The following is a 22,818-nucleotide window of genomic DNA, read 5'->3' on the forward strand; positions in this document are numbered from 1 at the left end:
GAGGACGACATCTCCTGCTGCTTAGCCAAATAGTCCTCAGGCAGCAACAAAGCAAAATCAACAGAAAAAGGCTTTGAGGGACTAGACATGGGCATAGTGTGAACTTCTTCCCCTTCCTAACCTTCCTGCTCCCCTCTGGAGCTGGAACAAGCCAGGGACAAACATGGGGGAACATCCCCCTCCTCCCCCCCGACAGCACGGGAAGGCTGACATGGAATCCAAGAAAGCCACCGACCCTGCGCTGAGCGGGAAGAGATCCTCTCCTGGCTGCATGCCCTGACTCACAATAGGCAACAATGGGGAAGCCAGCCGCTGCCTTTTTGCGCTCACCCGGCCATCTCACAGGCCCTGCCCACCCAACGCATGGCTCCTCTGCATTAAGCTTAGATCGCGCTGAGCCACATGCACAACAGACCGACTCACGTCCCATCGCAATCGCTTACCTCAGCGCAGCACAAATCACGCCGACCTTAAACTTTTGTATTTCAACACCCCAGTGGCCAAAACTAGCAAGGGGAATGTCGTCGGCAAAGGACATAAGAAATTGCCATGCTGGGTTAGTCCAAGGGTCCATCAAGCCCAGCATCCTGTTTCCAACAGAGGCCAATTCAAGCCACAAGAACCTGGCAATTACCCAAACACTAAGAAGATCCCATGCTACTGATGCAATTAATAGCAGTGGCTATTCCCTAAGTAAACTTGATTAATAGCCGTTAATGGACTTCTCCTTCAAGAACTTATCCAAACCTTTTTTGAAGCCAGCTACACTAACTGCACTAACCACATCCTCTGGCAACAAATTCCAGAGCTTTATTGTGCATTGAGTGAAAAAGAATTTTCTCCGATTAGTCTTAAATGTGCTACTTGCTAACTTCATGGAATGCCTCCTAGTCCTTCTATTATTTGAAAGTGTAAATAACCAAGTCACATCTACCCGTTCAAGACCTTTCATGATTTTAAAGACCTCTATCATATCTCCCCTCAGCCGTCTCTTCTCTAAGCTGAACAGTCCTAACCTCTTCAGCCTTTCCTCATAGGGGAGCTGTTCCATCCCCTTTATCATTTTGGTTGCCCTTCTCTGTACCTTCTCCATCGCAACTATATCTTTTTTGAGATGCGGTGACCAGAATTGTACACAGTATTCAAGGTGCGGTCTCACCATGGAGCGATACAGAGGCATTATGACATTTTCCGTTTTATTAACCATTCCCTTCCTAATAATTCCTAACATTCTGTTTGCTTTTTTGACTGCTGCAGCACACTGAGCCGACGATTTTAAAGTATTATCCACTAAGATGTCTAGATCTTTTTCCTGGGTTCCTAATATGGAACCTAACATAGTGTAACTACAGCAAGGGTTATTTTTTCCCTAGATGCAACATCTTGTACTTGTCCACATTAAATTTCATCTGCCACTTGGATGCCCAATCTTCCAGTCTCACAAGATCCTCCTGTAATGTATCACAGTCCGCTTGTGATTTAACTACTCTGAATAATTTTGTATCATCCATAAATTTAATAACCTCACTCGTTGTATTCCTTTCCAAATCATTTATAAATATATTGAAAAGCACCGGTCCAAGTACAAATCCCTGAGGCATTCCACTGTTTGCCCTTTTCCACTGAGAAAATTGACCATTTAATCCTATTCTCTGTTTCCTGTCTTTTAACCAATTTGTAATCCATGAAAGGACATTGCCTCTTATCCCATGATTTTTTAGTTTTCTTAGAAGCCTCTCATGAGGGATTTTGTCAAACGCCTTCTGAAAATCCAAATACACTACATCTACCAGTTCACCTTTATCCACATGTTTATTAACCCCTTCAAAAAAATAAAGCAGATTAGTTAGGCAAGACTTCCCTGTTGACTGTGTTCCATTAAGCCATGTCTTTCTATATGCTCTACAATTTTGATCTTTAGAATAATTTCCACTATTTTTCCCGGCACTGAAGTCAGGCTCACTGGTCTACAGTTTCCCAGATTGCCCCTGGAGCTCTTTTTAAATATTGGGGTTACATTGGCCACCCTTCAGTCTTCAGGTACAATGGATGCAAATTTTAACTAATAGATCAGACATTTTATTTTTGAGTTCCTTCAGTACCCTAGGATGCATACCATCCGGTCCAGGTGATTTGCTACTCTTTAGTTTGTCAATCTGACCTACTACATCTTCCAGGTTCACAGTGATTTGGTTGAGTTCGTCTGACTATTCACCCTTGAAAACTATCTCCTGAACTGGTATTTCCCCAATATCCTCTCATTAGTAAACATGGAAGCAATGAATTCATTTAGACTTTCTCCAATGGCCTTATCTTCCCTAAGAGTCCCTTTAACCCCTCGGTCATCTAATGGTCCAACCGACTCCCTCACAGGTTTCTTGCTTCGGATATATTTTAAAAAGTTCTTATTATGAGTTTTTGCCTCTACAGCCAACTTCATTTCAAATTCTCTCTTCGCATGACTTATTAATGTTTTACCCTTAACTTGACAATACTTATCTTTATCCTATTTTCTTCAGATGGATCCTTCTTCCAATTTTTGAAGGATTTTTTTGGCTAAAATAGCCTCTTTCACCTCACCTTTTAACTATGCCGGTAATTGTTTTGCCTTCCTTCTACCTTTCTTAATGCGTGGAATACATCTGGACTGTGCATCTAGGATTGTATTTTTAAACAGTGTCCATGCCTGCTGAACACTTTTAACCTTTGCGGCTGTACCTTTCAGTTTTTTTCTATTTTCCTCATTTTATTAAAGTTTCCCTTTTGAAATTTTAGTGTTAGAGCTGTAGATTTACTTATTGTCCCCCTTCCAGTTATTAGTTTAAATTTGATCATGTTATGATCACTATTGCCAAGTGGCCCCACCACCATTACCTCTCTTACCAAATCCTGCGTTCCACTAAGAATTAAATCTAAAATAGCTCCCTCTCTCATTGGTTCCTGAACCAATTGCTCCATAAAGCAGTTATTTATTACATCCAGGAACTTATGTCTCTAGCAAGTCCTGATGTTACATTTACCCAGTCAATACTGGGGTAATTGAAATCTCCCAATATTATTGCACTGCCAAATCGGTTAGCTTCCCTGATTTTTCTTAGCATTTCATCATCTGTCTGACCATTTTATCCAAGTGGATGGTAGTATACTCCTATCACTATACTTATCCAACACACATGGGATTTTTACCCATATAGATTCTACTGAGCATTTAGTCTCTTGTTTGATCTTTATCCTGTTGGACTCTATACCCTCCCGGACATAAAGTGCCACACCCCCACCAAGTTGATCCTCCCTAACATTGCAATATAATTTGTATCCTGATATAGCACTGTCCCATTTATTATCCTCCTTCCACCAGGTCTCTGTGATGCCAATTATGTCAATCTCATCATTTACTGCTATACACACTAACTCTCCCATCTTACTTCTTAGACTTCTGTCATTGGCATACAGACACTTCAAAGTGTGGTTTTTGTTTGTATTAACAACCTGCTTTTCAGTTGATAGGGATAATTTGGAAATCTTTAGCTCAGGTGATTTTTTACATATAGGCACATGGAACCTCTCTGTTGGGATGCCCTAACTCTCCTGTTTCATTATTATCCTTCAAGGATACATTCCTCTGACTGCTGAGTGACTGTCAGCTTTCCCCCTTGACAGCTGACCTTAACTTTTTTTTTTAATGTAACTTTGTGAAGCGTCTTCTTCCTCTAGCTGTAAAATAGAACTTCCAGGGGAACAAATCACCTCCCAAAATTTTCTCTCTGAGTCTGCATCTGCCTTCACAGCCTCGTGAAGGGGAGGCATCTGGACCACCAGATTTACACCCCACGGATGCAAGGACCGAGTGTACAAAAAGGGTCACCAATCACCAGCTCGTCCACCTCAACTAGACAGGAAAGGACCCACGAGGACCCAAAAACCCTGTGGGAGGAAGGCTCCAAACTCAAAAACCGTAACCACACTGTAGAACTGCAGGTTTATGCACCAGCCACCATCTGCTGGAGACAGAGAAATACTGAGGAGCTGCAGGTGGCACACGGTGTTATGTTGCAGTGTCAGTAAAACATTCTCTGTCTCCATCTGCTGGAGGGGAGGCAAAACCCAGGAGTCTGGACTGATCCGGGTATATATAAGGAAAAATCATTTCCGGTTTCTTGAACATTCCTAATCAAGACCATGCGAACATTTTACAAGTCCGAGTTTTCTCTATGGACACTGCCAGCTCTGGTGCCTTTGGGATCAACCAGGCAGCGCAATTCCTTATTTTGGCAGGGAAATAAAAATGTGAAAACCAAAAGATCACAAATAAACATGGAAGTAAAGGGAGTTTGATTCTGGTGAACAAGTGCCCTGCACTGATGCAGAGAACAATGAACTTTCCCCAGTGCTACAGTCACATGCGTCCCCAAAATGAGGTGTTGTGATTTACTGTACCTGTGCCACACCTGTGACAGTTAAAGCTACCCCCTCGGCCGTCTCTACGTCCTCACACCTTGGCTGTAACGTCATTATCTCTAGGGAAATCCTGCCAAAAAACGTAAAACATTTGCACGTTTCCAGGTAAGACATGTCAGCTCATCACCTCCCTCACCTTCTCCCCTTGCCGACTGCAGAGTTCATAAAGGTAATGTTCAGTGTAGTCACAAGACTGTAGTGTAATAAAAGTAACAGAAATTTAAATAATGCCTTGACCAAGTTCCTGCTTGCCAGTTTTAAATGCTTGCATTTGGATTCCAATTTCAGTTTGCTGCCTCGTATTGAATGAGGAGATTTTGAATGGAGTTGACAGGTGCTTTTTCATACAAGCAAAAGGAAACATTTTACTTGTTTTTCTTGTTGCTTTTTTTCCCATTGTGTTTTTAATTTTGTTTCACTGCGCACATAAAAATGTATGTGTATAAAATAATGAAACAAAAACAAATGCACATCTCTAGCAAGCAGTTGACAAAAGTCTCAGATTTGTGCAACTCCACAAATATAAGCCTAAATTATCTTAGGTATTTGTAATGATGAGCTACACAAACGAGTGCCCATGGCATTAGTAGTAAAGGAGAATGTAACAAGTCTTTGGTTTATAGAAGGAAAAGAGAATTTTTTTTTTAAATTTTGGATGGTCAAATTGATGCCAGTCCTGAAAAAAAGCCAACCCAGCCATCTTAAAATGTCCTTTTCTCTGTAAAGATAATTATAAATATTTCCTTCTGTGGGAGGACTTCACAACCCCAACTGCTGAGAAGTGCCAGAAGAGCCCACGGGAATACCCGAGCTCCCACCAGTTTTCAGTGGTGCAGAAGTTTGGATGGCCTTCCCACAAATAGATTTTTTTCACGTTGACACCTGAAGAATGTATTTGATTGAAAAAACACACACTCTATAGACATGTCAAATTATTCACAAATGGCCAGAAGCATTATTTAAAATTCTTAAAGCAGTATCTGACAGCAAGTTGTCTTTTCCAAGACTGCACTTTTGCTAGGTTTTTATTAGAAGCCCCCTGTGCATTACCTCTACAACTGCAGGGAGCAGCATACTACCCGAGTACAGGAAAATGGAAGGGATGAGAGGCTGCTGGATTTCATTCACCACCAGGGAAAAAAAAGGGTTAGTTTGTTTAGTTTCAAGTCCACTGCTGCTGTTGCTGCACAAAAATGGGTAAGGAGGAGAGAAGTAGACAGAAGGATGTTAGGTAGCTCGTGCTGTATTACCTGTGCAACCCCCGTTACGTATAGCGGGACCCCCTCCGATGTCTCAATATTCTCGCAGCGACAAAGGATGGTCATAACCTCCAATGACAGTCTGAGCAGCAGTAAATAAAAGGTAGGAGGACAGCAAACACACAAAGCAGTTACCAGAGAGAACAGCGCTCATTCCATCAAAGGAAAGATGGGCACACGATCTGCTAATGAAACAGAAGCAAACATTTCACGCTAGGGGAGGAAACTTTAAACTCTAATCTTTACATCTATCAGCTGGGAACATACTTCTGATTTAATCCTGAGTGTGTTCTGAATGCCAAAAATCATTTTTGCCTGGGACACAGCAGTTTGTAGCTCTATGGAAAAACTACAGCTTTTGTTTGCTTGCTTTAGGTAGATTGGCCCATTCAGATCTGAGCACCATTTCAATTCCCAGGGCAAATGAATACAAATGAGCTAATCAAAATGCATTCAGATTATGGCAAGAACTAAAGCTACTGAGGTCCTTGGTTCAGTGAAGCTCAATCCTTAATCCTGAGCTCCAGCCCCAGCTCCTTTGTTTCTGCTCTGCTAACAGTTGTGGGGACAGTGGCGGTGTAGCTGAATAATCCAGTTTGTGCCACCAGATTCCTTTTTCCGGAGAGGTAGGAGTTACAAATTCACATCATGTGCCACAAACAGTAAATTGGTAGACAGTGTTTACCAGTGTGAAAAATATGACTTGGGAGGAAGTGATGCCATCCTGGGTTATGGTTGCCTAATCCGTTTGCTCCTGATCGCATCTAAGCAAATCCCCAAAATTCAGCGATCTAACAAGCTTAACTTCAGTGGCGACTGCAAGGGGAGCACAGGCGGATCACAACGATGGCCTCCCAGAAAAAGAAAACTGATTTAAAACCGTTTTCTTATGCTGGCGTTTTGGTGCAAGAGGCGGAAGGCACGCTCTGTGCGGCAATGGATGTCCGCGAGCAGCAGGAAATTGAGGCAGCGTCACCGGGGGCTGACATGGGCAAAAACACTCTTCCGGCGTGAATTTCAGCAATGGTTTAGAGAGCTCCGGGCTGATATGCTGGCGATTAAAGAAGAGATCGTTAACTCCATAACGGATATTAAGAGTGACTTGCTTGAATTATGGCAGAGAGTAGAAGATGCAGAAACACGCTTCGATGAGATTGCTGCCGGGATGGTGCAGCTTCAAGAGAACTGCGACAAAATGGCTGTTACACAAGGTGATCTACAAGAGCACCTGAAGGAGCTGGAAAATCGCATGAGAAGAGCAAATTTGCAGATTACAGGTGTCCCTGAAAGCCAGGAGTTTGGAGATTGTTTTCAAGCGGTAGATAGCATGCTATTGCTTGGCTCGGAGGATGAAGAGTCTACCACTTCTAAAGTGCAGCTGGAGCGAGCCCACCAACCTCTGGGAGTACCTTGTGGCAACGAGCCCAGAGACACAGTAGCCAGAATTTCCTGTCAAGTAGAAGGTTATGCTGGCAGCACGTCAACGAGGATCCCTTACTTGGAAGGGTCATAAGGTGGAGATTTTTCAGGACTTATCTATTACTATTCGTAAAAGGAGAGACCAAGGGAGTCCTAGCAGAGCTCCACAATCGCAGCGTGCGCTACCATTCGCAGTTCCCATTTGCACTTGGCTTTACCATAGAAGGAGTGACTTCTAAAGTGCGCACGGTGACTGAAGCTATGGAAATTATGAGAGCTGCTGGAATGGATGTTGCTAAAGCTCCATCGGCGAATCCAGATTGCTGAGAGTTGGTACGACACCCTCCACATGGCAAAGGGTGGCAAATGGTGGATGACGGCTGAAGCGACAACCGAGTGGATTGATTGTTCCAAGGTCTTCTGCACATGAAGATCCAGCATGACTGTAGTTAAGTCTCACAGGAGTGGATCTTTTGATTACAGACCAATCATTTGGCTGTTGTTGATTTTTTCTATTTTGATAGCCACTGAAGGAAATTTATATTTGGGGTAGAATATAATAGCAAAGTTATGCTTAAGAAGTTCTTTGATGTTTTGAGGATCAGGGGTAAGTGGCCAGTCTCCTCCTGGTGGTGTGTATTTGGGTGGGGCGGGGGGGATAGCATGGTAGTAGGAATGCAGTGGCAGATGATCGGGCTACAGGGTAAGCTTATTTGGAGATTAGATAGGGGGCAAAGGGCCTTTAGTAGTTCTCAGTGGGTGATTGGGGAGATATCTAGTTTTTTGGTTTGGGATCTTTAAAGTTTAATTCGATTAACACTAAGGGGCTAAATTCTCCTGGCAAGAGACGCTTATTTTATCAGGAATTGGAATCTATGAAGGCCTCTGTAGTCTTTTGCCAGAAAACGCATCTAAGAAGGTGGAATGAGGGTTTACTTAATTCTCAGTTATTTCCTAAACAGTTTCTTGCTTCGGCATCTGTACGACATAAATCTTGTGGAGGGGGTATATTATTTTCCAAACATTTGGTAGTTGATATTAAAGCTACATTAAAAGATGTTGAGGGATGATTTATTCCACTAAAACTGGTATTCAATAATGATTTTTATATAATGGTAAAGGTTTATGTTCCCAACACAGGGCAAGGTTCTTTCTTCCAAAAAATCTGAGATAATATTTGGCTGGGCAGAAGGTCATTTAATCCTGGAAGGGAATTTTAATTTTACTTGTTACCCATTCTTGGATAATTCTAAGTGGGTGTTAATGGGATTTAAGGCCTTTCATACAGCCCTTAAGCACCTCATGTTGGATAGGGGACTAATTGATATCTGGTATCTTAAAAACCCGATCTGTGGCAATTATACCTTTTTTCCCCCAAAATTCACTTATATTCCAGACTGGATTATTTTTTAATTGACAAAATGTTAGTGGACAGATTGGATGACGAGGGTATAGGTAATATAACCTGGTCAGACCATGCGCCTGTTTGGATTACCCTTCACCTGTTCCAGACAGATGAGGGCAGAAAGTTCTGGTGACTTAATGATAGTCTTTTAGATGACACACAATTTAGAGATCAATTGCAATCTGAGATCAGGAAATATTTTCTGGAAAATGAAGTGGGGGATTGTACTTCAGATACAATATGGGAATGTATGAAGGCTGTGGAAAGGGGCAAAATGATCTCTAGAGCCACTTTTGTTAAACGCGACAGAAGGAGAATCAATCTGGAATTACTTCAAAGTATAGCCAAATGGAAACTGTTATATAAATGCACTTTATCTCCCAATATATGGAGTAGATTGGAACAGGCCAGACAGGCACTGCGCGAATTGGAGTTAGATAAGTTGGCTCATCAGCTAGGTTTGTCTAAACGAATCTTTTTTGAATCTGGGAATAAATCGGGATGTTTGCTTGCCAGGCGGCTAAAGGAAAGAGCTACTCAGAATCATATTACCAAAATTAAAGATAGAGATGGGAAATTTCTTTATGATACTGAGCATATTGGCAAGTGTTTTACCAAATTCTATGCTGAACTACATTCTGATGAGAGGGAGGAAGTTGAGGAGGAGTTAGGCGAATATCTTAAAGACATCCCCTTACCGGTTCTACAGGAAGAATGCAGGGGCTTACTTGATGATATTTAGGCGTAGGAAATACTGGAGACTATATCTGATTTGAAGGGGAGCAAATCTCCCGAGCTCGATGGCTTTACGGCCAAATTTTATAAAACATTTCGGTCATTTCTGGTAGGCCTATTGGTTAAGAGGTTTAATTCTTTATGTGTTGATGGGGAATTTTCTACTCATGGGACTGTTGCAGGCATTACCATATAATAGCAAAACCCGGTAGAGATGTTATACTTTGTGGGTCATATCGCCCTATTTCCCTTATAAATATTGACTTGAAGCTAATAGGCTGAGTGTAATCGTCTCTAACTTAATTCATGAAGACCAGTCTGGATTTGTCCCCGGAAGATTAGCATTTGATAATGTCTGTAGAGTTCTCAACCTGATTTGGAGGACAAGAAAGCAAGAGACGCCTGCTGTTATTATTGGCAGTAGATGCTGAAATGGCTTTCGATTGTGTTAGCTGGTCTTATCTCTTTTGGGTTCTGGATAAATTTCAGCTGGGATCTAAATTTATTTCCTGGATACAGAAACTGTATACAAAGCCACAAGCTTGCATTAAGATTAATAGGGGCTATATAGAAAATTTTGAGGTACAGAGGGAAACTCGTCAGGGATATCCGCTTTCCCCCCTGCTTTTCGCTCTCTCATTAGAACCCTTTGCAGAGCGAATACGCAGGGAAGGGCAAATCAGAGGAATAGGACTTGGGAGCACAAGTTACAAGATGACTATTTGCTTATGTTGGAATCACCAGAGGAGTCCTTGGGCTTGGTGCTGAAGGAGATGCAGGGATTTGGGCAGCATTCTGGTTTGAAGGTAAATGGAGATAAATCGAAATTTTGAATATTTCCGCTCCATTAGAGTGTATCCATAATTTGAGGTCCCATTTCCTGTTCAAGATTGCCAAAGACTGGATTAAATACCTTGGGGTACATATTGGTTTGGACGGAGATCAGTTATTTCATTTAAATTTTGATCCTCTGGTTAGGAGTATTTTTAATGATATGGATAAATGGGATCATTTAGGACTTTCATGGCTAGGTAGGATTTCATCTATAAAAATGAATGTGTTACCTAGATTCTGTTACTTTTTTCAAACCTTCCCAATACCAGTGCCTGCTCACTTACTGAAGTCATGGCAGAAAAAAATCGTTAGTTTTATTTGGAAGAGAAGACCACCAAGGATATCTAGGATTGTGCTGTTTCAATCCAAATTGAGGAGGGGTGGGAATGGTGGTTTGGGAGTTTTGGCTTGGTATTTTGCTACATCCCAGCTATGGGCACTTATAGATCAGCATAGAGTTTGGGGGAAAAAAAACTTTGGGTGGACATAGAACCTAGTTGGGCGTGACATAATATTCTCAACATGAGAGTGTGGCAGGAGGAGGTCAGTGCCAGAACACGATTTATCTATTCCTGAGTCACACTGCAGGTATGGAGGAAGTGGAGGACAGCCTCGGTGGGGGATAGGGAGTTTCATCATCGCACATCATTTCTATACTTACAAGACTTTCCATCAGGGAATGTTAAGTCTTTCTGCTCGCAATGGTTACACTAGGGTGACTAGACTGGAGCAGTTATGGGGAGGATGTTGTTTATTATCTCCATGGAAAGCAAGGACAGGTTTGCATTAGTTCAGTTACTGCATTTTGCATCTCAGAGAATAGCTGTACAAGATCTTAAAAAAGGGAAAATGTTATTTGAAGGTTTTTGTGATCACGCCGATAAGTTAGGTAAACCCATTTCTAAAATCTATGGGATACTTAATGCAGATTTGAAGAGCAAACCAGCCCATATCAGAGCACTGGATTGGGATTTGGGGGAACCCTTGGTTGATATGGAATGGGACCAATGTTTGTTGGCTGTGAAGAAATGTTCTATTTCTGCTGCTTTGATGGAGATTGGGTATAAAATCCTATTCCGATGGTATCTGACACCACCTGTCAAGTTGCATAAAATGTTCACTACAGCTGGGGTGTTGATCAGTGGGGATATTTTTCCTTATGTGGTGGGAGTGCCCAAAGTGCAGAAGTTATGGGATGTCCTTAATTGACTTGGAGAATAAATTATTAATACAAGTATTATTAGCTGTTAAAGGTGAACTTGCCCATAAATGGCATTTGCCAGAGTCTTCCAGTTTAAATTCTATACAGAGTAGACTCCACAAGGTGACTGTTATGGGAAAATTAACCGCAATGACCAAATTTGGGAAACTTTGGGAACCTTATATTGAATGGTTGAAAATTAATGGGACGTAGGTCCGAAACACGGCCCCGTGTCGGGCTTTAGACATGATGGCTTCTGCATGATTATGGAAATTGGATAATTTGAACATGCAGATAAGTGTACAATTACAATTTACTTGAATCTTCCATGAATCCTATTTTCATCATAATGTTTTTATTAAAGAAGCTGATTTTATTTGCAAAAAAACTTTAAAAATAAGAATTCACAGAAAAGTGGGGATATTGGGTCACTTGTTGAATATGACTGATAATTATAAAGAAGGCTGAGTCCTAAAGTTTTAGTACTACACAATGAAACAAAAGTATGATGGTCATATTTATTTATTTAGGTTCTTTTTTATACCGAAGTATAGCGGGAAGCCTTCACTCCAGTTTACATTTGAACAACTTCATACATGGAACATTTGTAACATAAAAACATTAGTATTATAATTAACATCTCGGCTAAAGCAGAGTAATGACGAACATCATTAAATGACATAAATAAGGAAAGTATCTTAAAATTGGGTTTCCTGATGTATAAAGGGGATATTAGCTAAAGTGTAAGGAAAAGTCAGATTGGAGGTGAGGAGGGGTGAGGTTGAAAATTATAAGTGTAAGGACTAGGTAATTAAAGAGAGAGAGAAGGTTAATGGTAAGTAAGGGAGAAAATAAAGAGGGGAGGAAAGAGTAGGTAAAAGTTTAAGCGGAAAGGAAGTATAGAGAGGAGGAGAGGGTTAGGGTTCTTTCAAAGGCGAATTTCCAATTTCTAAGGGTGTACATCAAGTTCAGACTGAGAATGCTTGCTTAAATAGCCAGGTTTTAAGTTCTTTTTTGAAAGATTTGGTATCCCATATTGAGCTTAAATATGTTGGTAAGGAGTTCCATTCTATAGGACCAGCTATAGAGAAAGCTTGATTCCTGGTGATAATCTCGCATCGGAGAGAGGGGGGTATGATTAGCTGTAATTTATTAGAGATTCTTATATAATTCTTTATTGAATTCAAGATGTCTTGTGATTGTTAGTGGTATAAGAGGACTTACTTGGTAGTTTGGAGACAGTGATGAAAATTAACGGGGGACATTAAAGGGTGTTAGCTCTTCTTTTATCTTCTTCTTTAACTAATTTTACTTTATGTGCATTGGGTACTTATGATTGTTTTTCCGTGGGCCAAAGTTTTGGATTTATATTTTTGCATAAATGTTGTCTATTTCTCTATTACAACATTTGAGGTTATTTTTCTAATCACTAATCTTAGAAGGTATTTATGGGCTTTGTCATATATATATTTTTGCCAGGAATTAATAGGGAGGGTATTGGGTGGGATGGGGAAGGGTGGGGTGGGGTTGGGGGCTTAAGATGAAACCTGTATGTAATATTTAAGCATATGGTTTATATTTGTTTCTATGTACTTGCTGTTTTGGTTATTTAGAACGTATGCTATTACACTGGTCTACATTTGAAAAAAGGTTTTCTGCTGACTTAATTATTTTTGCTGATTTTACCCAAATGAAAGGTGCTGATTCCAAATATGAAGTCAAAAAATATGCAATATGTCAAATGTTTTCACAAATGAGAAATGTTTGATTAAAGATTATAAAGTTGAATATCATGGGTAATAAGAAGTTCTGAAGAAGCGATAGCATGTAATATATTTGTTTCATGCAAAAAACGAGTTTATCGTCTAACCAAGAGAGCAATAGTTGTGTACATTTTAATTGTAAGGGACAAATTTTCTCTTTTTGGATGCTCTGGAATAGTCATGATCAGGGTTGTCATGCTGTAAACACCAGCAGTAGTCTGCCATCATGTTTGTGTTCCATCTGCCTTCATGTTCCATGGCCTTGATGTCTTGATGGAAGCGTTCTCCTTGTTCTTCACTCATAGCTCCAAGATTTGAGGAGAAGTAGTTCAGGTGGCTATCAAGGAAATGCAATTTGACACTCATGTTTGCTCCCAGTCTTTGAAAAGCAATCAACAAATTTTGAACTAAAAGGTTATAATTTTCGGCCCTGAAGTTGCCAAGAAAGTCTGTAATCATATCAGACTTGATTTTCACGCTGCTTATATAGCCATAAAATGCCGACATCAGCAGTTTTATACTGTTTAATAAGCAGTCTTCCTATTGGTTATACCAATTGCATATTCAGCATGTCTTTCTGTGCATTAATTACCTTTTTGCATATACAGCATATATAAATAATAATGTTACGTAATTGCTATAAGAGTTTATGAGTAGACAGCGTTTTGTGGAAAAACCTGACGTGACGGAAGAAACGGATGTGATTTTTGGATTCAGCACACTAAAATACATAAAGATCACATGTTATCTTGTAGTCAGCAAAATTGATGTGGACCAGTGTTATTGTTCAACAGTTCAATAAACTTTAAATAGAAAAACAAAATATGGCTTGGTATTGTCAGTAATCCAAAGCTGTCCCCTACATTCAGAAATGCAGATGTTCTTAAAACGGATGAAGTAGTAATCAGCCTAGGTATGCATGAAGAAATTAAAGAGTGGAAAAGCTACACAGACAATTTCACATTGTGTTACCAAATTCTCAGGTAAGGAAATTGTGTGCAATTCTGCAAGGATCAAATGGGGACCTCACCTGCCTGGATCTTCTCTGAATTGTTTGACTGAGCTCTTCCTTCCTGACCATGGTTGGAGGGACTATATTCAATCTCTTTCCCATATGCTAGGCTGAGTGGCAGCCAGATAAAAGGTGGAATTTGCAGTCCCAAAAGTCTCAGCTTCAGTTTGAGATGGACTTACACTATTTACTCCACCAAGACGGCTGAATTCTGAAGAGAAGCAGGGTCTATCTGGACCAGGGGAGCACGGTGATTTTATGTAGATGGATTCAGGTTACTTGCACAGTTTGATATCCAACTGTCCTCTTTACTTTGTACACTGTAAAAGGCAGACATGACCAGACTGGCAGATATGGCTTTTCTGGCACATAACGCAAAGATGCAAGGCTGGATATCAGCTATGCAAAATGTCTAAACTTAAATAATCTCTGCAACCCTACTACCATGCATGTGAATTTGAGCCTGTGCTCTTCTAACTGAATAATCTTAGGAGTTGTAATAAGTCTGCATGTCTCTGATGTGAGATGAGCAGCCTGATTGCTCCCATTATCTGCTTTATGAGGATTTTGCTTGGGTGTTCTCTTTAAAATATGATAAAGATGAATTCAAAATCCAATCAATGTAGACTCTGCAAAAGTGCACCGATTCCCCAGGCAGCTCCTGTCTCACTGGTGAGCTGATCAGCTCCTTAGTAACCGTTTAGCTGAAGGATGAGTCCACAGGGTGCGCAGTTCTTCAAATTAACCTCTTACTGGTTTAAGTCTAAAACCTCCTCCAAGCCTCATCAACAGCAACATAAGTCTTCCCTTCCAGGATAGGAGATGGCATTAACACAGACTACATAAAAACGAATACCAGAAGAGCAGCTCATTCAGCATCAGCTGCAAGATAATGCGGCTGGTTTCTGTTACCCGATCCAGCCATAAGGACAGCACACACAAGCTTTTTAGGAACTGGCTCACAGTGAACCTTGGAAATACATGAAAAGTATTAATAATGCACAAGGAAGTAAACCTTATTCAATGGAAAGGATGGTTTAGAACAAGTGGCCAGGACACGAAGCTTTGAGGGAGCAAGACAAGGAAATCTTCTTCAAAGACTGGGTGCCCAGAACCCCCTCCCAGAGCATGCGGGAGAGACTCCGAGACAGAACAGAATAAGCACAGAGGAAGCGAAGAGACAGCAGAAGAATGAATTAGAAGTCTGGCAGGCAGCCAATACAGGAATCTAGAAGTGCTAGCAGAAACGCAAGACGGTGTGTAACAGCAGGGTACACACTTATGTTGATAGATCAAGTCCAGGGGGTTGGTGATGATGGAGCATCGTCTGCAAAGGCCAAAGGGAACTGGAAGGCCACAAAATCCCCACTGTACCTGACTGTAACTCACCTTGAGCTATAATAAAAAGCCCCGAGCTACATACACAAAGTAAATATATTCCGGTAACAGCTGTGCAGGTGTTGGGGGCCATTTGGATAGTTGTGGTTGGATATGGGAGGGAGAGGTGCTGGTGTTAATAAAAAAAAAAAAAAAAAAGAGGATTCTGCATGCGCAGCTACCAAGGAGGGTGGAACACAGTAGAGGAAGATGACAAAAACTGTGTGAGAAAAGGAGCGATAGCCTACGCGCCATCAAGCTCTATGACTGGCGGCTGAAATTTATCCTTGCAGTGTGGACAGGAATAACTGGAAAAACTAGACGGACCATTTAGTCTTTCTGCCATCATCTACTCTTGCAGCTTACCGCTTTTACATTAAAATGCTTCATGCCCTTTCTTCTTGTAACAGTAGAAAGGTGGTTTTAGAGTGCCAAGATAAGAAAAACACACCTTTCGTGCCAAGTGCACGAATAGAAATGTATCACTCAGCAGCACTACAGCAAACCTCTTGCTTGAAGATTAAAGATGTAGATTCAAATCACAATAACCCAAATACTGTGACCACTCAGGTACAATGTCTGAAGCTGTAAAAAAGTCAAGGGACATGATGTCCTCGGCTGCTCCCTTTTGTGGTATCTTGTCTTACTGCTCTCCTGTGTAAGCTCAGACAGCTTTACAAACCTGTACTTTGTGGAAGAAATCAGAGCACTTGTGTGTCACTTGTGTTTCTGATCTGCTTGTCCAACCTGATGCAGTCATCTTTGATTCTAAGTTACTTTGCAAAATGCCGACTCTAGAACACTATCCAGAGACAGAAGTGCTTCAACGGCTTTTAATATTTCAACTCTTGGGGATAGTAGATTTGCTTACCTATAACAGGTGATCTCCCAAGTCAACAGGATGTTAGTCCTCACAGATGGATGACATTATCAGATGGAGCCTGGCACACTGAGCATGCCTAGCATGCCACTATCCCTGCAGCCACGCGGGAACCCACTTCAGTCTTGAATGAAAGCATAAAAGGCGAGCGAAAATAAAACAACAAAACGCAAATAAACCCAACTTTGTGGAGTGGCAGGTGGGTTTCCTGAGGACTAACATCCTGCTGTCCTGGGAGAACACCTGTTACAGGTAAGCAACTCTGCTTTCTCCCAGGACAAGCAGGATGGTAGTCCTCACAGATGGGTGAATACCAAGCTGCAGACCGCCCCCGGAACATACAGGGCCAACAGACACCCAATAATGTGTAACAGGCACAACAACAAGGGTGCTGTTGGCAACAACACGAGGCAGTCTGAACCACATATTGGGCCCTAGGCAGGGAGAATTGGGTTCCCACACTTAGAACAGATTACAGAGGACAGACTGGCCAAAGACACTGTCCTGTCGACCATCCTTGTCCAGACAGTAGTGGGCTACGAACGTGTGGTGGGAACTCCACATAGTGGCCTTGCAGATTTCAGCAATAGGGACTGCACGCTGCCATGGCCCTCACTGAGTGAACTGTTACTCGGCCTCCAAGCGGAAGGCCCGCTTGCTCATAGCAGAAAGCGATACAGTCCGCCAACCAATTGGACAGAATCTGCTTGCCCACCGCAACCCCAAGTTTATTTTTGTCAAAGGAGACGAAGAGTTGGGTGGACTGCCAATGGGCTGCAGTGCGCTCCAGGGAAAAAGCGAGAGCAAGCTTGCAGTTTAGGGTGTGCAGAGCCCACTCACCTTGGTGTGAGTGTGGCCTCGGAAAGAAGGTGGGCAGTACAATGGACTGATTCAGATGGAAGTCAGTCACCACCTTAGGCAGGAACTTGGGGTGAGTGCACACCACCAACCTGTCATGGTAGAACCTCGTATAAGGCGGATAGTCACCAGGGCCTGCAGCTCACTGACTCTGCGAGTGGAAGTAATTGCCACTAGGAAGATAACCTTCCAGGTGAGGTGTTTAAACTCGCAGGAGTGCATAGGCTCAAATAGAGACAGCATGAGCCGCATAGTAGTACGTTGAGGTCCCAGGCCATAATAAGAGAACGCAATGGAGGCGTCAATTGAAGTAAGCCTCTCATGAAGCGCCCCACTAAGGGCTGCACCGAGATCGGAATGTCACCCACTCCTCGGTGGTAGGCACTGATGGCACTCAGGTGGACCCGGATCAAAGTAGTCTGCAACCCTGAGAGACGCCATAGATAGTCCAGGAGCCAAGGCGTGGGACAGGTCGAGACCCTGCACCAGACCGAGAACCTCCTCCACCTCAACTGGTAGGGCTTACGAGAAGGTCGAGGGACTGTAACACTAGCCTTTCAACATCCAGACCGTGAGGGCCAACGACCAGAGGTTCAGGTGGCGCAGCCTGCCCTGATCCTGTGTGATGAAGTTGGAAGAGGTGCCCAGGCGTATGGGCTCCTGGACCGACAGGTCACGCAGGATCGGAAACCAGACCTGTTGCGGCCAATGCAGGGCTATCAGGATCATGGAACTTCTGTCCTGTTGGAGCTTCATGAGGGTCTTGCCTATGAGTGGAATCGGAGGATATGTGTACAGGAGACGTGCACTCCAGGATTGGGCGAAGGCAACCATGGCTGGTTCCCTGTCCTCCCTGCACAGGGAGTAGAAGTGACTCACTTTGTGGTTCTGAGGGGACATGAAGAGATCCATGTCCGGCAGACCCCACCTGCAGAAAATATTTTCCGCCACGGAGAGGTTGAGGGACCACTTGTGGGGGTGGAATGTCTGACTGAGGCGGTCCGCCACCACATTCTCCATCCCTGCCAGGTATACTGCTCACAGGAGCATGACCCATGATAGGGCCCAGGCCCAAATCTGCGCTGCTTCCTGGCAGAGGAGATAGGAGTCTGTGCCCCCCTGTTTGTTCACGTACCACATGGCCACTTGGTTGTCCATCTGTATCAAGACAACCTTGTGGGACAGATGGTCTTGGAACACAGAGGGCACACTGCATCGCCTGGATTTCCAGGAAATTTATTTGGCATCTTGCCTCAGGCTTCGACCACCCCCCTTGTGTACGGAGGCCATCAACATGGGCACTCCAGCCAATGTTGGAGGCATCTATGGTAAGGATCATGTGAGCAGGATGGGGCTGAAATGGAAGTCCCTTGCTCAGGTTGGCTTCTTGTGCCCACCAGGCAAGGGAGACCTGGAGCGGCTTGGATATCCAGACTAGCGCGGAGAGTTCCTGAGAGGCTTAGTGCACTGGGAACGCAAGGTCCATTGCCTCATTCTCATGGTCAGACAAGCCATCGGGGTGACATGCACCAATGCTGCCATGTGGCCCAGCAGCCGCAAAAGCAGGTGAGCAGAGGCCGTCCCATCAGCGACAAATGGACTGGGCTAGGCCCGTCAGAGTTGCTTCCTGTTCGCTGGAGGAATGCCTTGGCCACTGTGGTGTCCAGGTCCACTCCAATGAAGCTGAGCCACTGGGTCGGCGTCAGCTAGGATTCTGGATAATTGATGAGAAACTCCAGCGACTGGAGCACTCAGACTGTTGAGTGCAGGGCCCCGAGAGCTCCCTCCCTCAAGGAACTCCTGATGAGCCAGTCATCCAGATATGGGAACACATGCACCCCCTTGTGGCGCAGATGTGCTCCCACCACCGCCAACACTTGGTGAAGACCTGGGGTGCGGAGGCAAGGCCGAAGGGTTGAACCCTGTATTGAAAATGCCCTGGCCTACCACAAAGCGCAGGAATTTCCGATGAGGTGGAAATATAGTGATATGTGCGTAGGCATCCAGCAAATTGAAAGAGCAGAGCAATCCCTCTGATGAAGAAGCGGGATTTAGGTGTCCAATGAGACCATCTTGAACCACTCTTGCCTCAGGGACTTGTTTAAGGCTCAGAGGTCGAGATTGGGATGGAGGCCGCCTGTTCTCTTTGGAATGAGAAAGTACCTGGAGAAGAACCCCTTGCCTTGTTGGGCGTGGGGAACCGGTTCGACGACTTTTGACTGCAACAGGGCTGAGAATTCCAACTCAAGGGTTGTTGCTTGCTCCATGAAGCCCCACCCCAGTGAGGGAGGGGAGTCTGGCAGGATGTTGAGAAGATTTAGGTGATAACCATTGTGAAACGGGCTAACACCCATCGGTCGGTGATGATGGGGGTCCAGCAGTTTGCAAACAGACATAGCAGGCCCCCAACTGGTGGGTCGGGACCTTTGGGCACTGGGATTAGGACTGCTGCTCTCTCTACACCAGTCAAAATCCCGCCGCAGGGCCAGGCTGAGGCATGGGCTGGGCCCGAGGCACCCGCTGTTGGTGTGGATGGCCCTTTGGGGTAGCCCGAGGTGGACGAGCTTGCGAGGCCGGAGGATAATATCTCCGTTGCCTATAGAAAGGTTTCCTGGAGTCTCAACGTGGCACCCAACGGGTCGCCGAGGAGGGGTCCAACTGTCAGGCAGACAGTTGATGCAGAGTTTCGTGGTGGTCCTCTAACTGGGCCACCGCGTTCCAGACCTTATCTCCGAACATGTTTTCCCCTGTGCATGGGAGGTTGCTGGTTCTCCTGGACTTCAGAGCAGAGGTCAGAGGCCTTAAGCCAGGCCCAGCACCAGGCACTATTACTGGCCGCCGACACCCTTGCCACCATCTCAAATACGTCATAGGCCGCTCGCACTTCATGCTTGCCAGCCTCGAACCCCTTCTGCACGATGGACTCCAAGCCTTCTTGGAACTGCTGTGGGAGACCTTCAGCGAGCTCCTGGATCTGCTTCCAGAGGTTATGGTTGTACTGATTCATGTACAACTGATACGCCGCTATTCAGGCAATGAGCATCGCCCCCTGGAAGACTTTGCAGCCTAGGGCATCCAAGGCCCTTTGATCCTTCCCCAGAGGGGCAAAGGAGTGAGTGCGGGCCCTTTTCGCCTTCTTGAGAGCAGATTCCCCTACAAGGGACGGTGCAGGAGCTGGCTTTTCTGGAAGCCCAGGGTCTGTTGCACTAAATAAATGGCGTCAGTCTTCCAGTTGACCGGAACGACGGAGCCTGGGTATTCCCATAACCAGTATAGGAGCTCAAGGAGGACCTCATGTACTGGGACAGCCACCATCTCCTTCAGGACATCAACGAATTGGAGGACTTCCAACATTTTATGGCAGGCGTCCTCTTCAGTCAGAAGCTGAAAGGGTACAGCCTCCGCCACTGTCCGAACAAAACTGGCAAAGGACAAGTCCTCCAGGGGCGAGCAGCATCTCTCGTCCGGAGGCGAAGGCTCTGATGGGAGATCATCCGAGGCCTCCAAAGAATCATCACCCCATGGGTCATAAGGGGCCTCCTCCTCACCACCGACCCATTTGGGTTGAGGAGGAAGGCCAAACCCTGGGTCTCAGCATCGATGGCCTGTCAAGGGGCCTAGGTGCTGTCTGCGAGGGCACTGAGGGCACCGGGACCATTGAGGGCCTCGGTGGACCTGGGGGCTCCAGGGCACTCGATGGCCCGAGACCGGGCTCGGGCACTGATGGCGCTGCCTGTGGTGGCAGGCGTGGAACTGCATCCTCCTCGGAACCCAGAATCGGGATAGTATCGGAGGGTGGAACTGATACTGGACAGGGCATCGGAGGACCTCTGGGCACCAGCAAGGCACCAAGCAGCACGTCCAGCCTCTCCAGAAGGGGCGCTAACATTGAGGGTGCTGGCTCCAGCACCGGTATGGGGGCCGGCGCTGGTGGTTGTTCAAGGCCCCGAAGGGCACAAAGCACTGCCTGCTGGACCACGCGGTCTAACTCCTCATGAAATTTGGGCACAGTGAATGCCGATGAGGAAGGAGAAGGCAGATGGGGCGTAACCGGAGCCTCCACGGCAGTCCTTGGAGGTTTGGTACCTGACACCGAGGTCGGTGGGGAACACCCTGGGCTCAAGGGCCTAGAGGAGGATAGGGCCTCCTCACCTTGGGGCCTCTTCGGAGGGGGTTCAGCTGAGGCTGGTCCCCCTCCGGTATCGGTGCTGGCACCGTGCGGTGATGACCGTATGTGCGGGGTCAGTGCTTCCCTCAGTGCTCAGCCCAGTCCTTCTCCAGCACTGAGGAAGACGATCCCGAGGCCTTGGATTGGCCCGACGTCGGTGAGGGGCGATCCCCGTGCCTTTTTCATCACGGCGGGATGCAGAGGGTGACAACCCTGTGTCAGATTGATTCCCCTGGCTCGACGTCCCCAGAGCTGGAGTCGATGGAGCCGATTGTCGAGAACCAAACAAGTGCTCCATCTTATCCAGGTAAGCCCGCTGGCCTTTGGGGGTCATCTGAGTGCAACTGGGGCACCGACGAACATCGTGGTATGGCCCCAGGCAGATGACGCAAACGTTGTGCAGTTCCGTAATGGACATGGAGATTGAGGGCACTTCCAGAAGCCGGTCACCATCGAAAAAAGACTACGCGCGGTCGGTGGCCACCACAGGGCAGATGCTCGGGAACAGACCTCAACAACTCGGAAAATGTACCTACCAAACGCCGGAGGAACTGACTCGCGAAGGGGGACCCCCGGAGGGGGGAAATACCAATGAAAAATGAATAATTTCTTCCGTGTAGGAAAAAGAGTTGAAGAGCTCCAAAAACCCGCAAGGCATCAGCATCCTGGAAAAAAGGAGACTGAAGGGGGGGGACCCCATGTGTTTGCGGGGATAGTGGCATGCTGGGTATGCTCATTATTCCGTGCTGGGCTCCATCTGATGATGTCACCCATCTGTGAGGACTACCATTCTGCTTGTCCTGGGAGAACCATACCTTTGTAACTTTTGCATGGGACATAAGTTATTCATTTTTAGCAATTCTTTGTAGGCCAGTTCTTTCATGGATTCTGACCTTTCCTGTACTTGTTCCTAATATAGAGATTTCAGAAGTCACCATTTGTCCATTTACTGTCCCACAGCAGCCATTGTCACATCTGCCCCTCTAGAGCTACTTCCCAGAGATACACAAAGACACTGCTGTGTCCGTTGCATGACTGCATATAAAAGAAGAAAAAGGAAGTTTCTGCTTTCTCTTTTCAGCGGTATGTGCCAGATGTTTTAAAACTGTGGTGTGAATCAGCTTCCAGCTTTCTCTGATGCGCAGCCTCCAGAAAACAGAAGACCACATACCTGTGGGCAGCCAGTGGGCTACGAAATAAGTGGGGCAACAGGGTGAGATCACCCACTCTCCACCTTCTCCCCCTCTCTGTTATGTCTCTCCTGCAGTGGCAGCACTCATCTAGTCATATCTAGCTGGCTCAGAGACAAGAGAGGGGCTGTGTGACCTCCTCTTTTCTGGGTCCCAGGCCAGCAGCAGTATGGGCTCAGTTTCATCTAGTGAGGAAAAGTCTGACAGCTGCATCTTGGGGCCTCCTGTTCCACTAGAAGGGCTCCTTCCCTCCTGAAAT

At 45.0% G+C, this 22,818-nt stretch overlaps 1 protein-coding gene across 4 annotated transcripts in view; it reads right to left on the minus strand.

Moving 5' to 3' along the window:
• FLOT2 (flotillin 2) overlaps positions 1–22,818 on the minus strand; it is a 126,657-nt gene that overhangs the window by 40,800 nt on the left and 63,039 nt on the right. The window contains exons 1-2 of one of the 4 annotated variants that reach the window (XM_029611100.1): positions 5,709–5,775; positions 4,438–4,528 (exon numbers count right to left, since the gene is read on the minus strand). The exons of 1 other annotated variant lie outside the window; for it this stretch is intronic. In XM_029611100.1, coding sequence (XP_029466960.1) covers positions 4,438–4,512 — 75 coding nt within the window. In that variant the 5' untranslated portion in view covers positions 4,513–4,528; positions 5,709–5,775. Of the gene's footprint in view, positions 1–4,437; positions 4,529–5,708; positions 5,800–22,818 lie in introns of those variants that run through there. 2 more of the 4 variants (XM_029611098.1, XM_029611099.1) reach the window with 2 other exon arrangements.

Source organism: Rhinatrema bivittatum, chromosome 8 (genome assembly GCF_901001135.1).
Source record: "Rhinatrema bivittatum chromosome 8, aRhiBiv1.1, whole genome shotgun sequence".
Classification (NCBI taxonomy): domain Eukaryota; kingdom Metazoa; phylum Chordata; class Amphibia; order Gymnophiona; family Rhinatrematidae; genus Rhinatrema; species Rhinatrema bivittatum.